Source organism: Passer montanus, unplaced genomic scaffold (genome assembly GCF_014805655.1).
Source record: "Passer montanus isolate IOZ18808 unplaced genomic scaffold, ASM1480565v1 scaffold41, whole genome shotgun sequence".
NCBI lineage: Eukaryota > Metazoa > Chordata > Aves > Passeriformes > Passeridae > Passer > Passer montanus.
This window is the reverse complement of record NW_024368930.1, coordinates 4461625-4481782: the sequence shown is the minus strand read 5'-3', so window position 1 is coordinate 4481782 and position 20158 is coordinate 4461625. Positions and strand designations below refer to the sequence as shown.

The window sequence follows — 20158 nt, the reverse complement described above, 5'->3', positions numbered from 1 at the left end:
TTAGCACAAGAGTTCGTTTCCCCTCCTAACCCATCCCCATCCTTTGGCATCTCTCTGTTACGGATGCTTGTATTTAGTATATATTATTTCACCGCTGACAGTGAAAATATTCAATCTGCCTTATGCTGATGTAAATTTAAATTTGCCCTTTAGTGGTATCCTGAATGGCATCTTGCCCTCTTTTCTGCTATCACCTGTCCTAAACAAGTTTTCATTAGTGAATGCAGATGGCATCCCTTTCCAGCCATGCCGAGTGGTGGGGAAGAACAGTGGGAAGCTGCAGGATAATTCTTATTCCACTACATGCTGCAGCTTTTCTTTTCTCTTTATTTCCCCTGATTTCACTTGTTCTTTACCCATTCTCTTGCCCAATTTGGAGTCTCTGCGGCACACAGCTTAAGCAAGGGAAATATATGGAAATTTATCAAAAGCCTCTTGAAAAATCCATTAGATTATGTCATATGTACACTCTACTATCAACCTTGTCTGAACTGAAGCAGATTAGTTAAACAGGATCATCTCTTCCTAAATCCACACTAGTTATTGCCCATTACATTAAATTAATGTTGTATGGCATGGCAGCAGTGACAAACTGATGAGCCCCCAGCCTCTTTTAGGCTGCACTGCTGACAACAAGGTATCATACTGTAATTCCAAAGGAGTTAAACACTCCGTGAAACCATCTCAAATCTTCAACCCAGGACCACAGATTTCATCTGTCAATCCTAGGCTTATGCCCTGCAGAACCAAAGAGAATTAAGTAATCAAGAAGAAACCATCAGCTGCATTTAACCCATTTAAGAGGGCCAGTCCTGTACGATCCCTGAACACCTTCAGTAGGTCACAGCCCAGGTGCTGCCAGTGAGTTTGGGTTACATGGAAAAGCCCCACACAACAGATTTCACAGCAGCTCCTCTAGCAGCCATCACAACACCTCTTTTCAGCCCACAGTGATAGAGCTTACACATTTTAAAACATGAGGTTGTATTAAAAATTATAAATACACAAGCACGTGCCAATATAAAGCCGGGAGGAAGATCACAGCAGCTGTAAAGCTTTTCTACTGGGGTGAATAGCACAATTCTCAGCACATCCCGGGCAATCCAGGAGTTCATCCACATGTTGTTGACCTCTGTTAGGTAAAGTTAGGAAATTATCAGTCCTAAGCAGAACTGAGAGTGGATACTGCTTACTGTGCTTATAAAGCAAAGTATTATTCTGAGAAGAACGGAGCATCTTCACTGGAATCAAAGGAGCCATCCAAAGCTATTCAGGGTAAAAAGCAAATCTTGGAGAGATGTGCCATGAAGAAAAGAGTAATTTTCATCAGCTACAGATCAGCAGCTATTGGGAATTCAAACTGGAGTCTGCCTTTCCTCCCTCTCACACTCCCCCACTATCATTATTATAGGTAAATGCTGTAATGTGTATTGTCCACAATTGTCTTTACCTTTAATAAAATTAAGTAATGACATTAAATTACACCTGCAAAAGGAAGGATGGCAGCTCAAAGCTACCCACACTTCTTTAATGTCATTCCCTCCCTACCCTTGAGTAATTCAGTATAATGAACATCTTTCACTACGCTGCTTTCCAGCATTCCCTCTGCTCTAAGTTCTCTTTCATAAGATTACAATTGATTTTCAAATAAAGAGAAGCATATCTATTCAAACAAGGTAAAACAATGGGCAACAGAGGAGCTGCTGGAGTAAACACAAGATTGATAAAGCAGTGCTTGACCTATACCTGTAGCATTTACTCATATTCCCCTGTATTTCATTTAGCTTCACTTTCAATTGTTGCATTTGAAGTCCTTGATTTCCAGAAAAAATTTAAAGACCACTCACAAGGACTTCTCTGGCTGATTGTTACACACTTCCCTTCCCTTCTCAGATAAGGATTCGTTCTGAAACTGGCATTTCCCTTTAAATTATGTGGAGTATTTTTTTCTTCCCCTCCTACGAAGGCCTGTGCTGGCAAAGCTCCTTCTCCCACTCCCCTTGAGCTGGCCCCTCTGAAGTTATGCCTTGCTGAAAAGGAAATAATTCATTCTGATTTTTGGGTGGGTACCAAAATTGGTTAATCCCAGAATTTGTCTTTCGTGTCATTTGGACCTGACAGCACATAAACACGCAGACAAATATCATTCCAGAGGAGAAAGGGATTGATGTGGGGGACAAATGATGAATTCACACCATGACTTGACTTTGTGCAATAAATCTGGAGTCTGGGCAGTGAAGCCATGCACAGCTGAGTAAAACCTATTAGCTGCTGCAGCCACTCCTAGGGAGGTGTGGGATTGAGACAGATAACACAAAGATAATTATTCAGGCTTCCTTCTAAAGGGAATTCCTTTTATTCCAATGCTTTCACTTCTTTCCCTGGCTGGTTTTGCTAAAAAGCTGTGAAGGCAAAGACATGTTCAGATCAATGTCTGCAGGAAAGATCTTTCTGTTGCCTCCAAGACTGGCTAATGATGACACAGCATTTATTCCAGGCAGCAGTGGTTTATGAAGGCTGAATTGCCTGGACAAATAGTGTTTCAGGACCTATAGCTATGGATTAACAGAAGAATAAGGCCATTATCAGTCCTGTTATTAGACTCTGAGCCCCTCCCCTGACAGATATGACTGCTGCAAAGGGCTGAATCTTCTCTCTAGGTCCCTCAGGGTGGGAGAAACTGAAATGAGAGTGCATGTGGTGGTGGGGAGTCCCAACCCTCCCCAGTTCCTGCTGCCAGCCTGCCCCAATATGAGACAAGGTGATGTGCAGCCAGGGATCCCAGCACTCAGGGGGCTCCACTGGCTGAATAAAACCACAGCTCCTCACGCTTCAGGACATCCACTCAACCCCACGCTGGCATCCCAGGTTAGGGTTTACCTTTTTTGCTAACAAAGATTCTTGAAAAGCAGGAAAATTAATAAACAACTGTGGTCTGGTTGCAGCAGTCTGTGTAAAATGGGGGGGGAAGGAGAAAATCTCCTAATAAATCATTAATTGTGATGTGCCTGCCCAACTGCAGCACGGAAACAAGCAAATGCCATCCTAATTGATTGCTTCTTATTCCATCTTTATAGGCCTGCATTTTTTATTGTGTGGGTTGAATGAGCCCAGAGGTGTAAAAAACTTCTAGATTGTACTCTGCATATCTGCCAACTTGATATTTAGATCAATAAGGCTCTTTTTTCCCCCCCCCTCTACTCCTACTACTGGTAATTTAGCTTTTCTTCCTAGCAGACTAATTGCTGTTTTCTTAAGCCTTACTATCAATTCTGTGACCTTTAATTTCCAATATTGTTTTCTGTGGGGATGGCTGTGCTGGGCTGTGAGTTATCCCAGCTCTCAGCTGCTGTGACAGTCACACAGGGACTGCCAGGGTCTCCTTCCACTGTGTGCAAAGGAGACCAGGGGCTTGCTGAAATCCCCACAAAACCCCTGTAAAGTCAGCCTTATTTTGAGATGCTCATCTCTGGTTTTATTAAACTACTCACTCTGGTGAGGTCTCGAGTGATGACCACTGATGTTCTCACTCATTTTGAGGCTGCTCTGCATTCCACCAGCCAGCATCCCCTCCATACACCTCTGGGCTGTTGTTTTTCCAGTTTCATGGCCACAAAATCCCCTGCACTGCAGCATCCCTGCTTCAGCTTCACATCCACGTGGATCTACTCCAGAGTCCATGCATGCATTCATACCCGGCTGCCACGGTGCTCCCTTGCAAAGGAGCTGCCTGGGCTGCAGGCATCACCTCGTGGTGGTCAGGCAGGAGTCAGCCCTGCCCAGCCCACTCAAGGAAGTGCGTGACAATGACCTCACCAGCTTGGAAAAGATGCTTTGGAAGTTCTGCCCTCCTCCTCAGCAGTTTGTGCCATGAAAGCAGCTCACCTGCCTGCAAAGGAGCCCCCTCAGCTCTGAGCATGGTGTGACACCCACCTGCTCACAGGAGTTTGTGCAGGAAGCTTCAGTGATGCTCAGCGTGGTCTCCATGTGCTGGTTTCTTTTTCTTTGGAAGACTTTGAAAAACAACAGCAAGGCTTAAAGTTTGGCACTTCTGAAGCTGATTCCAGGCTGGAGCACAGACCACCTCTGTCGTGTTCCTGCCACAGGTGACAGCCACTGGCTGCTCTTCACTTTGTCTCTACTGGCGTCATTTTTTCAAAATCTCAAGTAATGACTAACTCTGGATCAACATACTAATTTTACTCTTTGAATATGAAGACAAAGCTGGAGCAGAGGAGAATAAAGCAATACCCTCTCTTTCAGAAGCAGGAAAAGGAAACCCTCTTACTTCAGACTCTGGTGTGAGGAAGGAACATATAGGTTTCACCTTGGTTCAAAGACTCTTTGAGTACTTGCCAGGAGTTCAGAGCACATAATAGTAAAAGGATATTAAAAAAAAAAAAGTAGTTTGCATATCTAACAAAGAGCACTAATTTTTTTTTTCATTATCAGATGTTACATTCTTTTGATAGTATGAAAAGATGCTGCAGAAATGATGACACAAGACACCATTCTGCTGCAAGATAACAATTTCCAAATAAATATATCTTAAGAAATGAGGTTTGAAGTTTGCATAGAAATTTAGATATTTTATAAAAATGCATTACAACACAAAGGAGGTTTTTACAATGTTCATATGAAAGGTTTAAAAAGAGATTAAAATTATGTCCTTGGAAGGCATATAGCCCTGTCAAGAAAAAAAAATTCTACATTAACCCATGTAGGAAAGTTGTACTTTATCTCTATTTCAAAGGCTATAAAGAACCACTTTAATCAACCTACTTGACTTTGGGGACTTGCACATCTCACTGAAACTCATGAAATCTGGCATAGTGTGGTTTCCAGAACACAAAAGCCTTTAATCCGTAAACCGACACTCTTGTACATTCAAATCCTGATACTATCTCCTTGTTAGGAACAAAAATTGTGAATTTATCCAAAATGGGATCTCATCTCCTCTAAATGATGTAGCCTTTGCAACAGTGACCTTTAACAATGGTTATACCCAACAATGAAAGATTTTATGTCAGGAACCAGTGGAAACAATATACATTAAAATTCTGATCTGATAGCACAGCCCTTTATTTTTCAGTTTTACACAAGGATCCTTTGAACATTTCATTTGCTCTCTTGTCTAACATACCTTTGTTTCTTGCCCACGGAATGAACAGCAGGAAAAGGTGGCTGATACTTTTCTGCAGACTATTTGATTGTCAGGTGTAATTAGTAATGCTCTCTTTAAAATAGAGACATAGATTTTAAAACAGCTGGAACTGCCTACAAAGCCTCATTCTTAAAAAAAACCCCTTATATACATACATTTATATAACAGAATATTTTTGAACAGATACATCATGGCTCTATAGCGCTTGACAGCCCTATGCTTCCCTTCATGTGCAGATCCAAAGGCTGAAGTGACTTGTCTGTCTCCTGAGGCAGCTGCAGAACGGGCTGGAGCCATGCCCTGTGCTGGGGCAGAATGCTGAGAAAATCATTAATTCATGTGTTACTGGATAAATCCATGAGGTCAGCCTGGATTAGCCTATCGATCTCCCCAGTGCATTGCCACAGAGCCCCGTGATCCTCGCTGAGCTGCCAGGGTGGACAAGCCCCAGGAAGGCTGGCAGGGAGCTGGGATGAGCTGATCCCAGCACGGCTCTTCCCAGGCTCTGAGCTCCGCTGGGGAGCCCAAACAGATTTGTATGGGCCGGGGTGAAACAGGCTTCTGCTTCCCAGCTGGGCAGCTCCACCACCTCAAATGAAAGCACCATGGTTTAATGAGGCTCTCCAAGGCCAGGTCTGGGCTGAGGAGGAGAATTAGAGCATTTTGTATATGACCAAAAGCAAAAAGAGGCACAAAATCTACAAAAAACCATGCAAATTTGAGGGAAATGCTAGAGGTGGAAAAAATGTCAGACAAGAAAGGTGATACCCTGACCTGGAATTGCCAAAGCAGTGCCCCCTGCCTCCCCCACCACGGCATGGGGGAACTTTCCAAGGTACTTTTTGCTCTCTAAAATAACCAGCTCCCTAAAAAGAGGATGCAATCAATTCATTTGTTGGCACGTCCCTTCTGCAAACTGCAAAGCAGCAAAAACCCATGCTGCTTTGAACAACACCCTGAAAACAAGATTTTCTTAATTTACATGTAAACCAGAGCAGCAAAAATTGAGTGAGAGAGCTCAGCTCCTAAGTGAGCAAAATGTACTCCACAGGTCTGGCTCTGTATCTCTTGGTGAAATGTGTCTAGGAGGGGATGTTTCAATTCAGGCACCTGTAATAAAGTTTCATAAAGAAGGGCCTTAAGCTGATAAATCTGGTTTAGGATTTTCTAATTAACTGCCCATTCCCCATAATGAGTTTTTAATTTAATTTTTTCAGATTTTAAGGCATATGAAAGCTGCTCATGTGCCTCTGGGATCTCAAGATGGCTATTTGGGAAAGGAAGAATTATGAGAGTACTGAAACTGAGTTTTACATATGCTGTAATCCTGGTATTGAGATTTCTAACAAGTTTCCTGTGCAGCACAGCTCAGCCCATCTGCACACTGACTCCTGCTCAAACTTCCTCTGCACTGCAATTGGAATCTCTGTTATTTCCAGAGTAGTCTCAGAATTAGCACACGGGGAGTTTTGAGTTGTTTGAATGAGTGGGTTGGAACTCCATCATCAGGCCCTGGAAGACCCTCTGGTCTGGCCAAAAAAAGGGTTCCTGACTGGACAGAGTCTTGCAGGAGAAAGCCACTGAAGCAGGTCTTTTATTCTGAAAATGTGGTTTATTCTGTGGTTTAAAGACATGATTTTCTGCACTGGTGCCACAATGGACATTTCTTTATGTCCTTACTGATGCTTAAAATATAATGGCAGTGTCCACCAGTGGAGTGAGAACCTCACTCACAGGAGATTTGTGCCAGGGTTCCTGCAGGAAAGGATGGAGTTGCCCAAAATCTCAGAGTTACAGAATGGTTCATGCTGGAAGGGACCTGTACAGTCACCTAGCCCAGCTCTCTGCCACCTTCACCTAGGTGAGAATCTGGCATTCTAGAGAAATGCCTGCCTGTTTACAGTAACTAGAGCACAGAAAACACTGCATTAAATACTGTGTAATGAATCAGCCTTGCCATGAAAAAGTGGCTTCTTGCTGAAATTTTGTTTACAACATTTCCTGTGGAATGGAGCAGAGGAATGCAAGTCACAAACACAGGATGTTGGGTCAAAGAAAAAATGGGTTGTAAATTCAGGAAAGAAAAGACTATTATTTCTCCTTTTTAATTTTTTTAGCAATTAAAACGTGTTATTGCACTATGCTGAAGAACTCTGCCACACTCAAAAAAACTTTGTGAAACCTTTCAACCATTCTCTGATTTTAACTGTCTGTTCTCTGTGTTGTGACCCCTTCTTCTACAACTGGGAAGCTTTAAGACATCCTGGACAGTTAGAAAGATTTGATAAGAGAAAACTCACAGCACTCCCAAATCCTTTGCTAAATCTCCCTCTTTCTTCCCCCACAGCATGTCACTAAAGATTTCATAAGTGAAATGTACTTAATGAAGTTCCAGATATATATCCTCTTAAAATGACAGCCCTCAGAAGCAACTGTTTTTAAAGCAAAAGAATATTGAAGAATTAAAAACCTGCAGACCCAAGGAAGTTAGCCAACCCCAGGAGGGGATTTATTTCACTGTCTTCCAATAACGGAGTCACAGAATGTATTTAAATTTCCCAGCCTTACACCAATGCCTGAGATGCTGAGGACTTTAGAGATAAAGAAGTAATCCAGCACAAATGGGTGTTTGCCTGGACATCTGGCAGACATGGACATGCCAGGCCTGTGTGGATATCCAGCCTAACCAGGATGGTGCTGGGTGTCTACATCCAGAAAACTGAATGAGATTCTCCAAGGCCAGGTCTGGGTTGAGGAGGAGAACTAGGATATTTTGTATATGACCAAAAGCAGAAAGAGGCACAAAATCTACATAAAACCATTCAAATTTCAGGGAAATGCTACAGGTGGAAAAATGCCAGACAAGAAAGGTGGGTAGATATGTGATACAGGAGCATCAATGTCAGATTTCTGCTTGAAACTGCAGCCTGACTGACACACCAGAGATGATGGGAACAGCATCTGATCCCACACACGGATCTGGTGGTGCAGCCCAGGGCAATTTCCATGGCAGCACAGCCCAGAGTAACAAGGGCATTTCCCTCTGACAATTCCTCTGATTGCAGAGATTCTGCCAGGGACACGTGGCCCTGTCACACCTGCCTGGAACCTCCTTCTCACCGGGCAATTCCATGGAAAGCACGGGGTGGGGATGTGGTCTGGGGCTTCTCCCTCTAGATCCTGCACAGACTGAACAGGGGAGGAGAGGGAGGAGAGAAATCCCTGCTAAAGGAGACACTGAACCAGGAGACAGCTCTGCCAGATGCTCCAGTGAGAGGGTTGATGACAAATGGGGACAGTGAGCGATGGCTGATGGGCGCTGCTGTGGGTTGTCTGTGCTTTGGTAATATTATATGGTATTTAATATTAATTAAAATTTAAATTATATTATTAATATAATTATCTTATAATATTAATTATATTACTAACCCAGCTGCACAAACCAGCAGGCTGGACAGCCAAATAGCAAAGAAACTGATGTGTCACACCCGTGCATTGCTAGGTACGTCCGTGGTGCTGAGGATGGATCTGCCAATCACCCTGTGAGTGACAGCTGCTGAAGCACTGCTCAGCCAGGAGGGTTCCAAGAGGAACCCATGCAGGAATGGCCAGCACATGGAATCTGTGCTGCTCCTCCTGCCTCTGCCTCCCGTGAGGTGCTGCAGCACCAGCTGACTGAGATTACACTCTGCAGCATGGAGAGGAGGTTATATTATTCTTGATTTTACACCAAGTACTACATGTGTCCAATCTGAGAGAGACCAATAGAGTATTTTTTAATATCCCCCCCACTTTTTTTTTTTTCATGACAGAAAATTGAAATTTGTAATGGAACTATCATTCCTTTTTTTTTTTTTTAATCACTGGTCTTTGGCAATTTTAAACTCTGAGGTCTGAAAAATTCATTACCACTAACTTCCATCAAGGGTGTTCCTGAAACCAAAATTACTTAATCAACTCAATTTAGCTTCTTGTGTAGACCTAATTCAGAAAAACTTTATCTTCTTGAATTGTTATTGCAATTAATTTCTCCCCCCCTTTTTTTTTTTCTGCAGCAGACGACATTTCAGTAATTAGATATTCTATAAAAATGAGTTATTCATTCAGAAGAGCTTCACTTTTATATTTGATTAATCACATTACCACTGAGGTCTGGGTTTTGTCTCCAAGGAAAGTTTAATGACCTCATTTTAGTCCTTCTTTTAACCACCAGGCAGGTATCAATGAGAAGAAATAAAATTATCTTCTTTTTTCTTTTTCTCTGCTTTATTTCACAATCTCGAGATTACATTTGATGCTTTTTCTGTGTGACTGACCCATTTAGAAGGAAGAATCTAGCTGATTCCAATTAGGTTCAGGGCAGAATCAGGCTAAACAGAGCCTTGAACTGTGCCTCAATAACTAATGCTCAGTGTAATGGAGAGGAACCAGAACTGCTTTACCACGTGGCAGCCACTTTAAAGCTCTGTACATGATTAATTTAGTGATAATTCGAAAATGAATGTACTGAAAGGAAATACACAAAACAAAAGGCACTGTAAATTTAGGTTTTGATTAATGGGGTATATTAGGAAGAGACTTCCATCAAGGAGATGACTTTTTTTTTAAAAAAATCAATGCATATATACCCACACAATGTAATGGAATAATTCATATAAACCACAATTTATCTGTGAGTAGAGACTTGGATATGATTGATGACTGTTTCCCTGGCATCAGCATCTATCTATGCTTTGGATCCAGCAATATGCACATCTATATTTGGTATTTATACATATACATCTCTGTATCTCTATCTGTTTTGCAGTCTCAAAGGTATCTCATCCTTCCTGTCATGTGTTACACTGGTGTAAAGGCTTAACAGACATCACGGAAGAGGCTGATGCTTTTTTCATTAAGACATGAGGAATTATTGTTTTCTCATAAAGTGAGAAATAGCTTTCATTTTAGATGAAAGAGGTGATAAAATAAAGAACAGCACAAGAGAGAAGGAAGTGTTTCTTGTGTTCCCCAGCACAGCACTGAAAGGGCCTCCAGGCACTCAGAGATGCTGTGCCTGGGACAGCCCCAGTGCTCCCAGGGAATCTGCACCTGGAGCTGGGGTCACCCTCATCGCTCCAGAATGAAACTGTGTGGGCACCTCACCTGCTCAGCCCCACTGGACAGGCTTTCACTGAGGTAGGGACCCATCCCCAAAGGCCAGTTTGACTCCAAGGGCAGATCAAGATGTAAATAATTTCCTAATTATAGTTAACCTGTGTGTCTACAGCTGCAAAGCCCTGGAATAATTATTGTGGTGAGTTCAGCACAAGGCTGTAACTTGTGCTGAAGAATGAATATTGCTTCTCCTTGTGCTCTGTTTGTTACTGCTACCTCCCAGCCTAACATTCTTAATCTGAATTCATTGTTCATGGCAAAGGTTGTCACCAGGACATGCAACGAGAGGCAGAAAGTCCATTTCAATTTATAAGCACTGGGGTCTTATTTAGGAAAACTGGACTGATTTGTGGTTTTTAAGACTTCACTGACTGTATATTTAATGGAAATGCACACAGAATTAGGTAGATGCTCATATACCCAAATGCTACTGGGCATATCTGATTCACTTGAATATAATAATTTATTTCAGTTAAAGGCTGACAGCTCTGAAACAGCCCAGGCTTTGCTGGGTAGTTTGGCTGAGCCTTGTTTTCAGTGGAAAATTGCAAGTGAACACAGACATTGGGGAATTTCCATGAAAGCATAATTGATTTTTAACAATAAAGCCTGTCTGCAGGACTGTACAGAACTCAGGGTTTGTCTTCAGCTGTAAAACAGCACAGTCCTGCACATTCCCTCACCACAGCTCTGTCCTTCCCCTTGCCAGCTCTGACCTGTGCCACCTACTTGAGTTCTGCCTCCCGTGACAACTGCCTCTAAATTATGCTACAGGCAGAGTTTTGATGATTTAGAAACGCTCTGATCCGGGCTAATCTACATCCAAATGTCACTGCTGACTTTCTGAAAGGCACAGGTGTAGTGAAAGGGACAGTGAGACCTCAATGGACAGCTACATATGCAGCTTTAGTCTGTACACTGGCAAGTCATGTACACAAGATTTAAGCCCTTAATCTTTTCCAAGGTCTAGGAACAGGGAGGAGGCAGGTTGGACACATGCCAAGGTCCTGGGAGATAGCAAGCTATCCACTTTCACTAGTTTTTTCTTGGATCAGCCTGTTAAGATTTCTTTTTAGGAAGCCCTCAAAGGCATCCTGGTCCAATTTTCTGCCTGTAGGAAATCCCAGTGACATCCCACTCCTGCTGGGTTCTCCCTCCACAGTGTAAGATGAATTTGTAAAACACGAGCATGCATGTAAAAGGGATTTCTCATAGCACTCCCATGTTCCAAATGCTTCTGGGGACATCTGCCTATAAATGTGTTTAGGAAACCCCAAGGCAGCCCGACTTGGATGCCAAGTTTGGTTTCCTACAACCATTAAATATCATTTCTCCAAAGCAGACCTATTTGCATCCCAGTCACTTGGAAGTCACAATCTTTCAGCCTGAAGGAAGAGCTGAGGTTTTCCCTGCTACTTTTCTATTTTGAAGCTCACTGTTGAAAATGGAGCTCAGCAGGATCTGACTGAGGGGGCCAGAGCCCAGGCGAAGCACTCACCCCACTTGCAAAAAAGTCACATTTTTACAGTTCACATCAGCTATTTCTGTGCAGTGCTGCTCTTGCATAGGTTGATGCACAGCTATATTCTCTCCTCAAACAAACAATGAATGTGAGAACAAACACATTGAGAACAGGGAATACAATTTTAGGTTATGCTTGTTTGCTTTGTTTCCACAATTTTGGCAAGTTCACAGAGCAGGAGGCTAAGTGAGAGTTACACCATGGCTGTGAAAAAGGGAACACTAATGTCCTTGTTCAAGGCACTGAAACTGGATTACTATACCCAAATTGGGTCAGAAGAATGAAAACTGAGCAGGGTTAGCAAGACAACCAGGGAAGGGAAGCTGAAAAGCAGAAGGGGTTGGAGGATCTTGGCTTGTTTTGCTTCATGGAATGAAGTACACTAGTAAATCACAGGGGAGAGAAAACGGGAAGAAAACATCAGAATGGGAGAAGGAAGAACTATTTCTGGTAAAGGCAATGCCAGCAGGGCAGTGATGCTCTGACAGGATCTTCACTCTCAAATTCCAAAGCCCTTCTCAGAATGGGCTCATTAACATCTCCCACAGCACTGGAGGAACCAGAACACCTGCACAGAGAAAGGTCAGGCATTTTTGGCAGTGTGGTGCCAAAACCAAGAAGCCCTTTTAACTTGGGTTAACTCTGTGTTCTTTTGTTCAGGAAGCACGGAGCTCTCCTCTGCAGATTCCAGCACTGCCTGATCCAGCCCAGCACGAGCCAGGTTCACTCAGCCTCACTGCAGCAGCCAGGGGTGAGCCTGCTCTGACAATATTCATTAAATAGGCCAGGTAGAAACTGGCAAGAACTGCTTTTCCCAACGTGCTTGCAACAAGGACTTGCTCCCTCACTGATTAGCCAAGTCCATGCTGTAACCAGATTAACCCTTCCCAAAACCACCTCCCTCCTGCCCCAACACAGCCTCTCTGAACTCAGGTTACTCCACACCAGCAACTCTGCTTTGAGTCCAGCCAGTCTTGGCCAGGCAAAGGCCAGCACTCCTGTGAGCTGGGAAGCACCCACCCATCCCCAACAGCCCAGCCCTAGACCTTTGGAGCTGTTCCTAACCCAGAGTCAGGATCAGCCAGCGAGGCAGGGAAGGGGATGCTGTCCTAGAGCTGCCTCTTTAAAACAGACTCCACTGGATTCAGCTTTGGAAGAAGAGATTCTCAAAGCAGTGACAAAGGGCAAATTTTAAAGTAGCTTAAAATAAGACCCCCCTAAGGCTCAGGAGCTTAAAGAACTTGAATAGCTCAGTTTCTTTTCCCTTTCCTTCCCTCCAATTTTTTTTTTTAAGAGGTTGATTGCCAGGCAGGTTTACCCAAAAATTCACAAACTCGGGTAATCATCAGCACTTTAGCCCTGTGAAATAATATTTTCCTTACATGGGCTACTATAAAAACAAGTTCTGCACAGTAGGCAAATTTAAAATAACTTTTAATTAACATTTCAGACACAGAAGTCTGATCATGCAAATTCATCTGCGTCTCCTCTCTGTGCCTGATTGTTCCTGATTGAATACGATAAAAATAGACTTTGTATGAGTCAAGTGTAGGCATGGATTTCTTTCACTTCTCCTCCCCTCTGATTATGCATTTTCTTAGATAAAGTGGAAATCCTTGAATGGCTATTAACAGTATCATGGGTCAGACTGGAAAGGGCATTCTGCCTGAGAGGAGTTAAAGATTTCACTGGAATTAAAAGTGCTCCTCTTGTGAGCAACAAAGATGCTTCAATCTTACTTAAACCTCACCTGAGACTATCCAGCATTGTTCTGTCTCGGATGACTTTTAATCTCTGAAACACCAACTCTGATTTCACTGCATCCCCTGTATCTGAGGTGAGCATCTGACCAGAGGCTACGGATCCGTATTAATATGGAAAACCCACAACTCATTTGCACACAGGAGATAAATATTTGAAGGGAGACGGAGGAATTTCCCCATAATTAAGACATGTCAGAGGACATGACCCTGTTATAAGTAACAAGGACTCTGGATAATGGAGAGCACAGTGATACCTTCATCTTACAACAGTAAGAGAGCCAGTAAAAATTCCTACAAAGCCTTTGTAACACAGTCCAGTTAAAATGTCAATATTTTACAACAGCTGGTGACTTGGCAGGTGCAAAAGCCACCAAAAAATCCACAGAAATGAATGAGTCACAGAAACCTGGGCATGGAGGATTAAAATACCTTTTTCTATGGCATCTGACCCAGAACCTGTGGGCATGGGCTGGTTGGGCACTTTGAGGAGTCAGTGCTAGCTCTCCTCTTTGGCAGAGAGAAGAGTTGCCTCCCTTCATTTATCTTTGCAAGCAACAATGTCACACGAAGAACACAAAACTGTGGACAGGTGAGGTCCCTTAGATAGCCAGAAGAGTATTCCCTGGGTCACAATCATGCATTAAACCACTAAAAATGCCCCAAACAGCTGCCTGTGATGTTTACAGAGTTTCAGGGCATGCTCCACTCTTGTGGCGTCCCTCAGGAGACACTTCCCCACTGCTGGCTGCTCTCTGATGCTTCTCAGCACAGGCACAGGTAGCACTGCAGATCAAAAAAACATTCACCATCACAAAAAAGCTGGACAGGACCAGAGGAGGCACCTGGTCCTCGCTGTGCCCAGTGCCTTGCAGCTTGATGCAGGTAATTCCCACGACTGTCAGGACTGGCCATGCTGATGGAGACTGCCCCTAGAATTAACAGCAGACCTGAGTTCCAAATTGTTTCATCCAGAGACTCTGATTTCCTTCTTCCCACATAATTACAGAAACCTTTGTGTGAGAAGGTGGTGCTCCTTCTTCCCCTGCCTTTCAGGTGCTGGACCAAAGGATGTGAAACCCACTGACATCAGTTTTCATGGAAGCACCCAGGAATTCTGGAGTTTTACTGAGGTATCTTCATTTTGTACCTTTAAGGATCTTCTCTGTAATTTTATTGCTCTTTTATCACTTCTCATCCAGCACTACACTTTGATGCCAGCCCATCTGGTATTTTGGATGCCCATTCACCAACACACCTCTGCTGGAATTCCATTCTGGAATTGCTGTGCCTGTGTCTGAACTTGCTCATGGTCCATGCATGCAGCCTCTTCCCCCTGCCCTGTGCTTGGCTGCAGACGTGCCCTGACTCTCTTGACCATCACAGTGGATGCTTTCCTCTCTCCCACCCCGTTGTTAAATTTTACACAGCAACATTAATTCCTGCTGCTGAATACATGAGCTGTGACACCAGCGTGGTGCAGTGTCCTCCTGAGCTACATTCCCATCCAGAAACGATTAAGTCTGAAACCACCCTGGCTGAATGACAGGTAATTTAAGAGCGCTATAGGGTGGGCCTCTGTATCTGTCTGGGATGAATACAGCTCCCGAGTTCCTCTCATCTGGCTGCTTGCCAAGAGCAAGCCACAATTTCAGTTATTCAGTCTATTTTTGTTTTTACAGCAGCATCTCACTACAACTGTTTAAAATAAAAATATACAATATCTCTCCAAACAGTCCGCAGACTTAAAAGAGACCATGGGCTTTCTCACTCTCTGAGGAGCTATAGATTTCCTGGAAAGTGATTTTTGCTATTTTTTTAGAGGTGTTAAAATGCAGATCAGACTATTTGAGGACAGCGAAGATATTCAGCTCAGGCTTAAAGAAACTCATCAGCCTGATGCTGCTCCCTCTGCCAGTAAGAGAAAAAACATATTATACTTTCACACTCACATGAAATTCAGCCTGGCTATACCCGGGAGTGTATCAAAGATATTTGTTTCCATAGAATCAGAAAGTATTATTGTAAAACACCCTTGGTTTTCAGCTCTTTATAGAGAAGTCCCATGTGCCACAATGTAAAGCCCTTTGGCCCTTGCAAAACTCTTTCTTCAGTGATTGAAATTAGAGAAATAATGGTAGACATCAACTCTGCTTAGAGGAAGAGTAGCATTTTCTAATCCATTTAACACAATTCTGTGGGTAATTCTCTTGATGGCTTTTATTCCTTCCAGGTTTAATACACACCAAGACATTAAATACTCAGAATTCACCTGAAAGAAAATTTCCATTATCCCACCTTCCATCAGCTTTGAGAAGTGCTTTGGAAAGCCATTACAATACACCACATCTGGAGGGGATGCTGCCCTGCAGAAGGCACCAATGTGCTTGTGCAAGGAACCCTGACCCAGCTCACCCTGCTCCCCAAAACCTCACCTTGCACCTGGGGACAAGGACCCCAGGACCTGGGTCATGAGAACAGCCTGTGCTGAAGTGACATGGCCACTAGATGTCATTCCTTTGTCACTCAGGTGGAGGGCAGAGAAGCATTTACCTGGCAGAATGAAGTCCCCCCACACACCAGGGAGCTGCAGCAGTGCTGTGGTGCAAGGTCCTGCAGCCCCACAGACACAAACCTCCCTCCAGAGAGAATAATTCTGTCCTGGCAGCAGAAAGGACCACACAGCCCAAGACCTGTGCTGCATTTTTATGGCTTTTCATAACTGTACCATACTGAAGGACATCCTTAACCACAGCTTTACAGCAGAAAGACTGGAGTATCCATGAAGGACACAGAGCACACGTGTGCTGTTACATGCACTGCAGCAGCACAGCCTGGGGATTGATGCCCAGACATGACACGTTAGGTGTCCATTCTGCTGAGACTCAGGAGGAATTTAGTGCCTTTTTTCTTCTTGGAACCTATGTCCAAGTCACTGTGTGAGAAAATGCTGACTGGGAGCTGAGCACGTCACAGCCCCAAGCCCAGCTCCCCGTGGAGATGGGAAGGAAGGACCCAGACTCCAGAACTGACATGAATCCAGTCTGGGTCCACAGGGGCATAAACTGGGCTCTGCATGACTTCCTTGAGATCTGTGACATATCTGCAGTTTGTAAGAGTGTAACTAAGGGGAAACTTTGGTCCTACACTAATAAATATTTAGAGACCCTTTAGGATGGAATGAAAATTCAGAATTATATAAATAATAAAAACATTCCTCCAAGGATGTTCAGTGACTTGAGCACAAAGAAGTTAGACCACCTATATTTGAAAAGATTTGATGTCTATTTAAGATACTTCACTTACTGCTCCTTGTTGACCCTCCTATGAATTCAGACAGGGGGTACACAAGTATTTCTCATTTATTAGCATATAGACCTCTGCACTGCTCTGCGATTTCTAAATTTACCATGCACATTTCAGATGTTCTGCATCTATGGATTATGAAGGCTGGAATGAACCAGACCACATCATTTCACCTTCCAAATTTTCATTTTTACCTTAACCAGCTCTAAAAATTTGTCATTTGCGATGTCTGGTTTTTTTCATCTTGCCCTCCAGGAATACCTTGGAACATATAAGAACAGAACAGAAGAAGACTGTGCTAATAAAACATAAGAAAAATGATTAAAACCAGATGTACTGAAGAATGTCTACACATTTACTGCCAGCACACACAAATACATCTGTTAGAGCTATCAGTGAAATACAAATTTTACCAGCTACCTGTTACCATTTAGAGTACTTACAGCCCTCTTGAAATCATATCCAAGCCATAAACCCCAAATATCTCTCACTGCTCAGGATTTCACTCAGAAGTATTAATAACTCTGATATGTCTACAGCCAATTGCTATGAAACAACTGCATCCTCTTTGGTGCAATCAGACATGGGCAGTTTGCCACGTTATTTCAGCTCCTTCAGAGCCTTGGCCAAATCAGTCACCAAATAGTTTTGCTGGTTCATGAATCAGTCTTTTCCCTTTTCCTTTTTCCCCCCTGAAAGTCTTTATTACACAGCTATCCATCAGAGCTCCTCCTATCTGCCCAAGCAGCTCGGAGAGGCAGCAGATATCAACACCCATGAATTAAAAGCAGCGTGTGCATGCATCACCCTGCTGCTGTGTGGATACTCACAGTGCTGGTCGTGAACTCAGGGGGGTTGTCATTCACATCTGTCACTGTGATGATCGCTGTGGCCGTGTTTGAGAGACCATAGTTCAGATTTCCTTCCATATCTGTTGCTTGAACGATGACTATGTATTGTTGAACTTTCTGGAAAACAAAAAAAAAAGAAGCAAAGGAAAAGATGAGAGATAAAAATGCACCCTATAAAACACCTTGGTTTATTTTCCACATACAAGTGTGATCTTTAAGCAGACTAAAAAGTTAATTGGATCAAAAATGTTAGTAAAAAATAAATTCATTTTTCTGCCTAGTTTTTGAAGTGATTTTTGCATAGATTCATGGACATGACCTGTCTCATGGGAAAATAAAAGTCTTATGGGCAAAATTCCCTGTTTGAAGCTGACATTTTTATTAACTTTTAAGCATTTTCTGCAACATTAGCTTCTGTCTTCTGAAAACCAGTAAAAGTTTTGTTCATGTGTTGTCACTGAAAACATTGCTAAGAACATTATACCCCCAAAATTGACATCAACATTGCCTGGCAGCCCTCCAGCTCGTTCTGCTCACACAGTTTGATGCCCAAAAAGCATTAAAATGCTCTTCGTGTTTCAATCCTTAACACAATCTTGGTAAATAAGGAGAATTTAAGTCCAGTATGGAAGAAAAAAATAATTCAATGCAATAAACAGCAGTTCAGCAGAACTAATTTAAATTCCTGAGCACCCCCTACAACACAGCTCTCAAAGGAAAAAAACCTCACAGAGCCAGCCATAAAAATCACACAGTGAAGTTCTAAAGGATGCTGTAAGTCAATGCAACTGGAAAATAAACCTGAATAAAATAGGAGAGGCCATCTGATGTTGCATGTGTACATATCTTCCTGGGATCTCTAAGGAATATCTGCCTGCATCAAGAGAAGTCTCCTGATCTTTACAACTGGCCTCAACAATAAATTTTCATTTAGACCTGCAGAATTTACTATTGATTACTGTCGTGCCCACAGAGCAATTTACAGGCAGATAGGAAAGAAAAGCTCCTCTTCTGAAAAGTGGACAAAGGGAGGAACAAGAACCAGGGAAGGATCCAGCCAAAACTCAACAAAACCCTGCTCCTTAAGGCTGCAGGAGGCACATAGGTGTGTAAAACAAGTGAAGGCAGAGTTTTATGCAGGAAAAGTTTTTTTTGTGAAGTCAAGTGGAGGAACTTTGGTGCAAAGAAAGACCAACTACCCCCAGAACACAGCTCAGGTACCCAGGGCTGCTCCTTCAAGGTGCCAATGCTACAAGTGTGTGTAAAATGTCAAATGTCCTCTGAAGTTTCAAAGGGCAAGAATTGGGTCAATTAGGTCCCTTTATTCCCATAAAAACATCCTTGAAGTGCTGTAAGTGGCTAAGTTCTTTAATTCTTCTGAGTTGCCAGAATAAGAGATCTGCATTTTAGCTTTATCTTGATTCCAGGGCTTTTAATTGACCTGCTAAATTGACAAGACATCACACTTAGGGATCCATCAGCACCTTGCAACTGGAATATATTATGGAAATGCACTTTCATTATCTCTTTCTATCTCGTATAATAAAACATGAGGGAGAAACTATTGTTAGCCCTTGTTTTGCCTCATGCAAGAAGGTTCTGTTCATTACTCCATTTGTACAGCACTGCACAAGGCTGAAATGTCCTTATTAGTGAATGTAATTCCTATTTCATATCGAGATTTTACTTCCTTATTCTCTGTTATAGACTACCTGGGAAGCTGATGGAAGTATTTCCTAGCAGGCCAAATACTCTGGTTTAAATAACAGAAGGTTTAAATGATAGAAGTGGGGAGGATATTTAAAAAAGTAGCAGCAATCTGATTTCACATAAATGAGAAAAACACATCTGCGTGCGTGTACTCACAGACCCCAGGTTTACAACAGAGTTGTTTTCTGTAACAAAGCACTGTTCACTGAGCTCTGTAGTGTTAATAAAAAAACCCAGACAAATTCAGAGAACTAAATCAAAGAAGTTTAAAAGAAAAATGTTGATCAGATCATACAACAACAACAACAACAAAAAAAAAAAAAAAAAAAAAAAAGAGAGAAGGAAACTGGCCAAAATTTATTAATTAGAATGTGCAAATGTACCAGCCACAAGAAGCTGGTGTAGAGGGATGGAAAGAAGGGAGGGATGGCAAAGGACACAGCACTTGTGCAGCAAGTGCAGGAAGTGAGAAAAATGTAGGAATTACAAAAAAAAAAAAAAAAAAAAAAAAAAAAAAAAAAAAAAAAAAAAAAAAAAAAGAGAGGGAAACTGGCCAAAATTTATTAATTAGAATGTGCAAATGTACCAGCCACAAGAAGCTGGTGTAGAGGGATGGAAAGAAGGGAGGGATGGCAAAGGACACAGCACTTGTGCAGCAACTTCTGCACTTGTGCAGAAGTGAGAAAAA

At 42.6% G+C, this 20158-nt stretch overlaps 1 protein-coding gene across 1 annotated transcript in view; it reads right to left on the bottom strand.

Annotated features, from left to right (window-relative positions):
- The window catches only part of CDH4 (cadherin 4), a 417348-nt gene that overhangs the window by 24591 nt on the left and 372599 nt on the right, over positions 1–20158 (bottom strand). The window contains exon 8 of the mRNA XM_039719381.1: positions 17740–17877. Within this exon, the coding sequence (XP_039575315.1) occupies positions 17740–17877 (138 nt within the window). The remainder of the gene's footprint in view (positions 1–17739; positions 17878–20158) is intronic.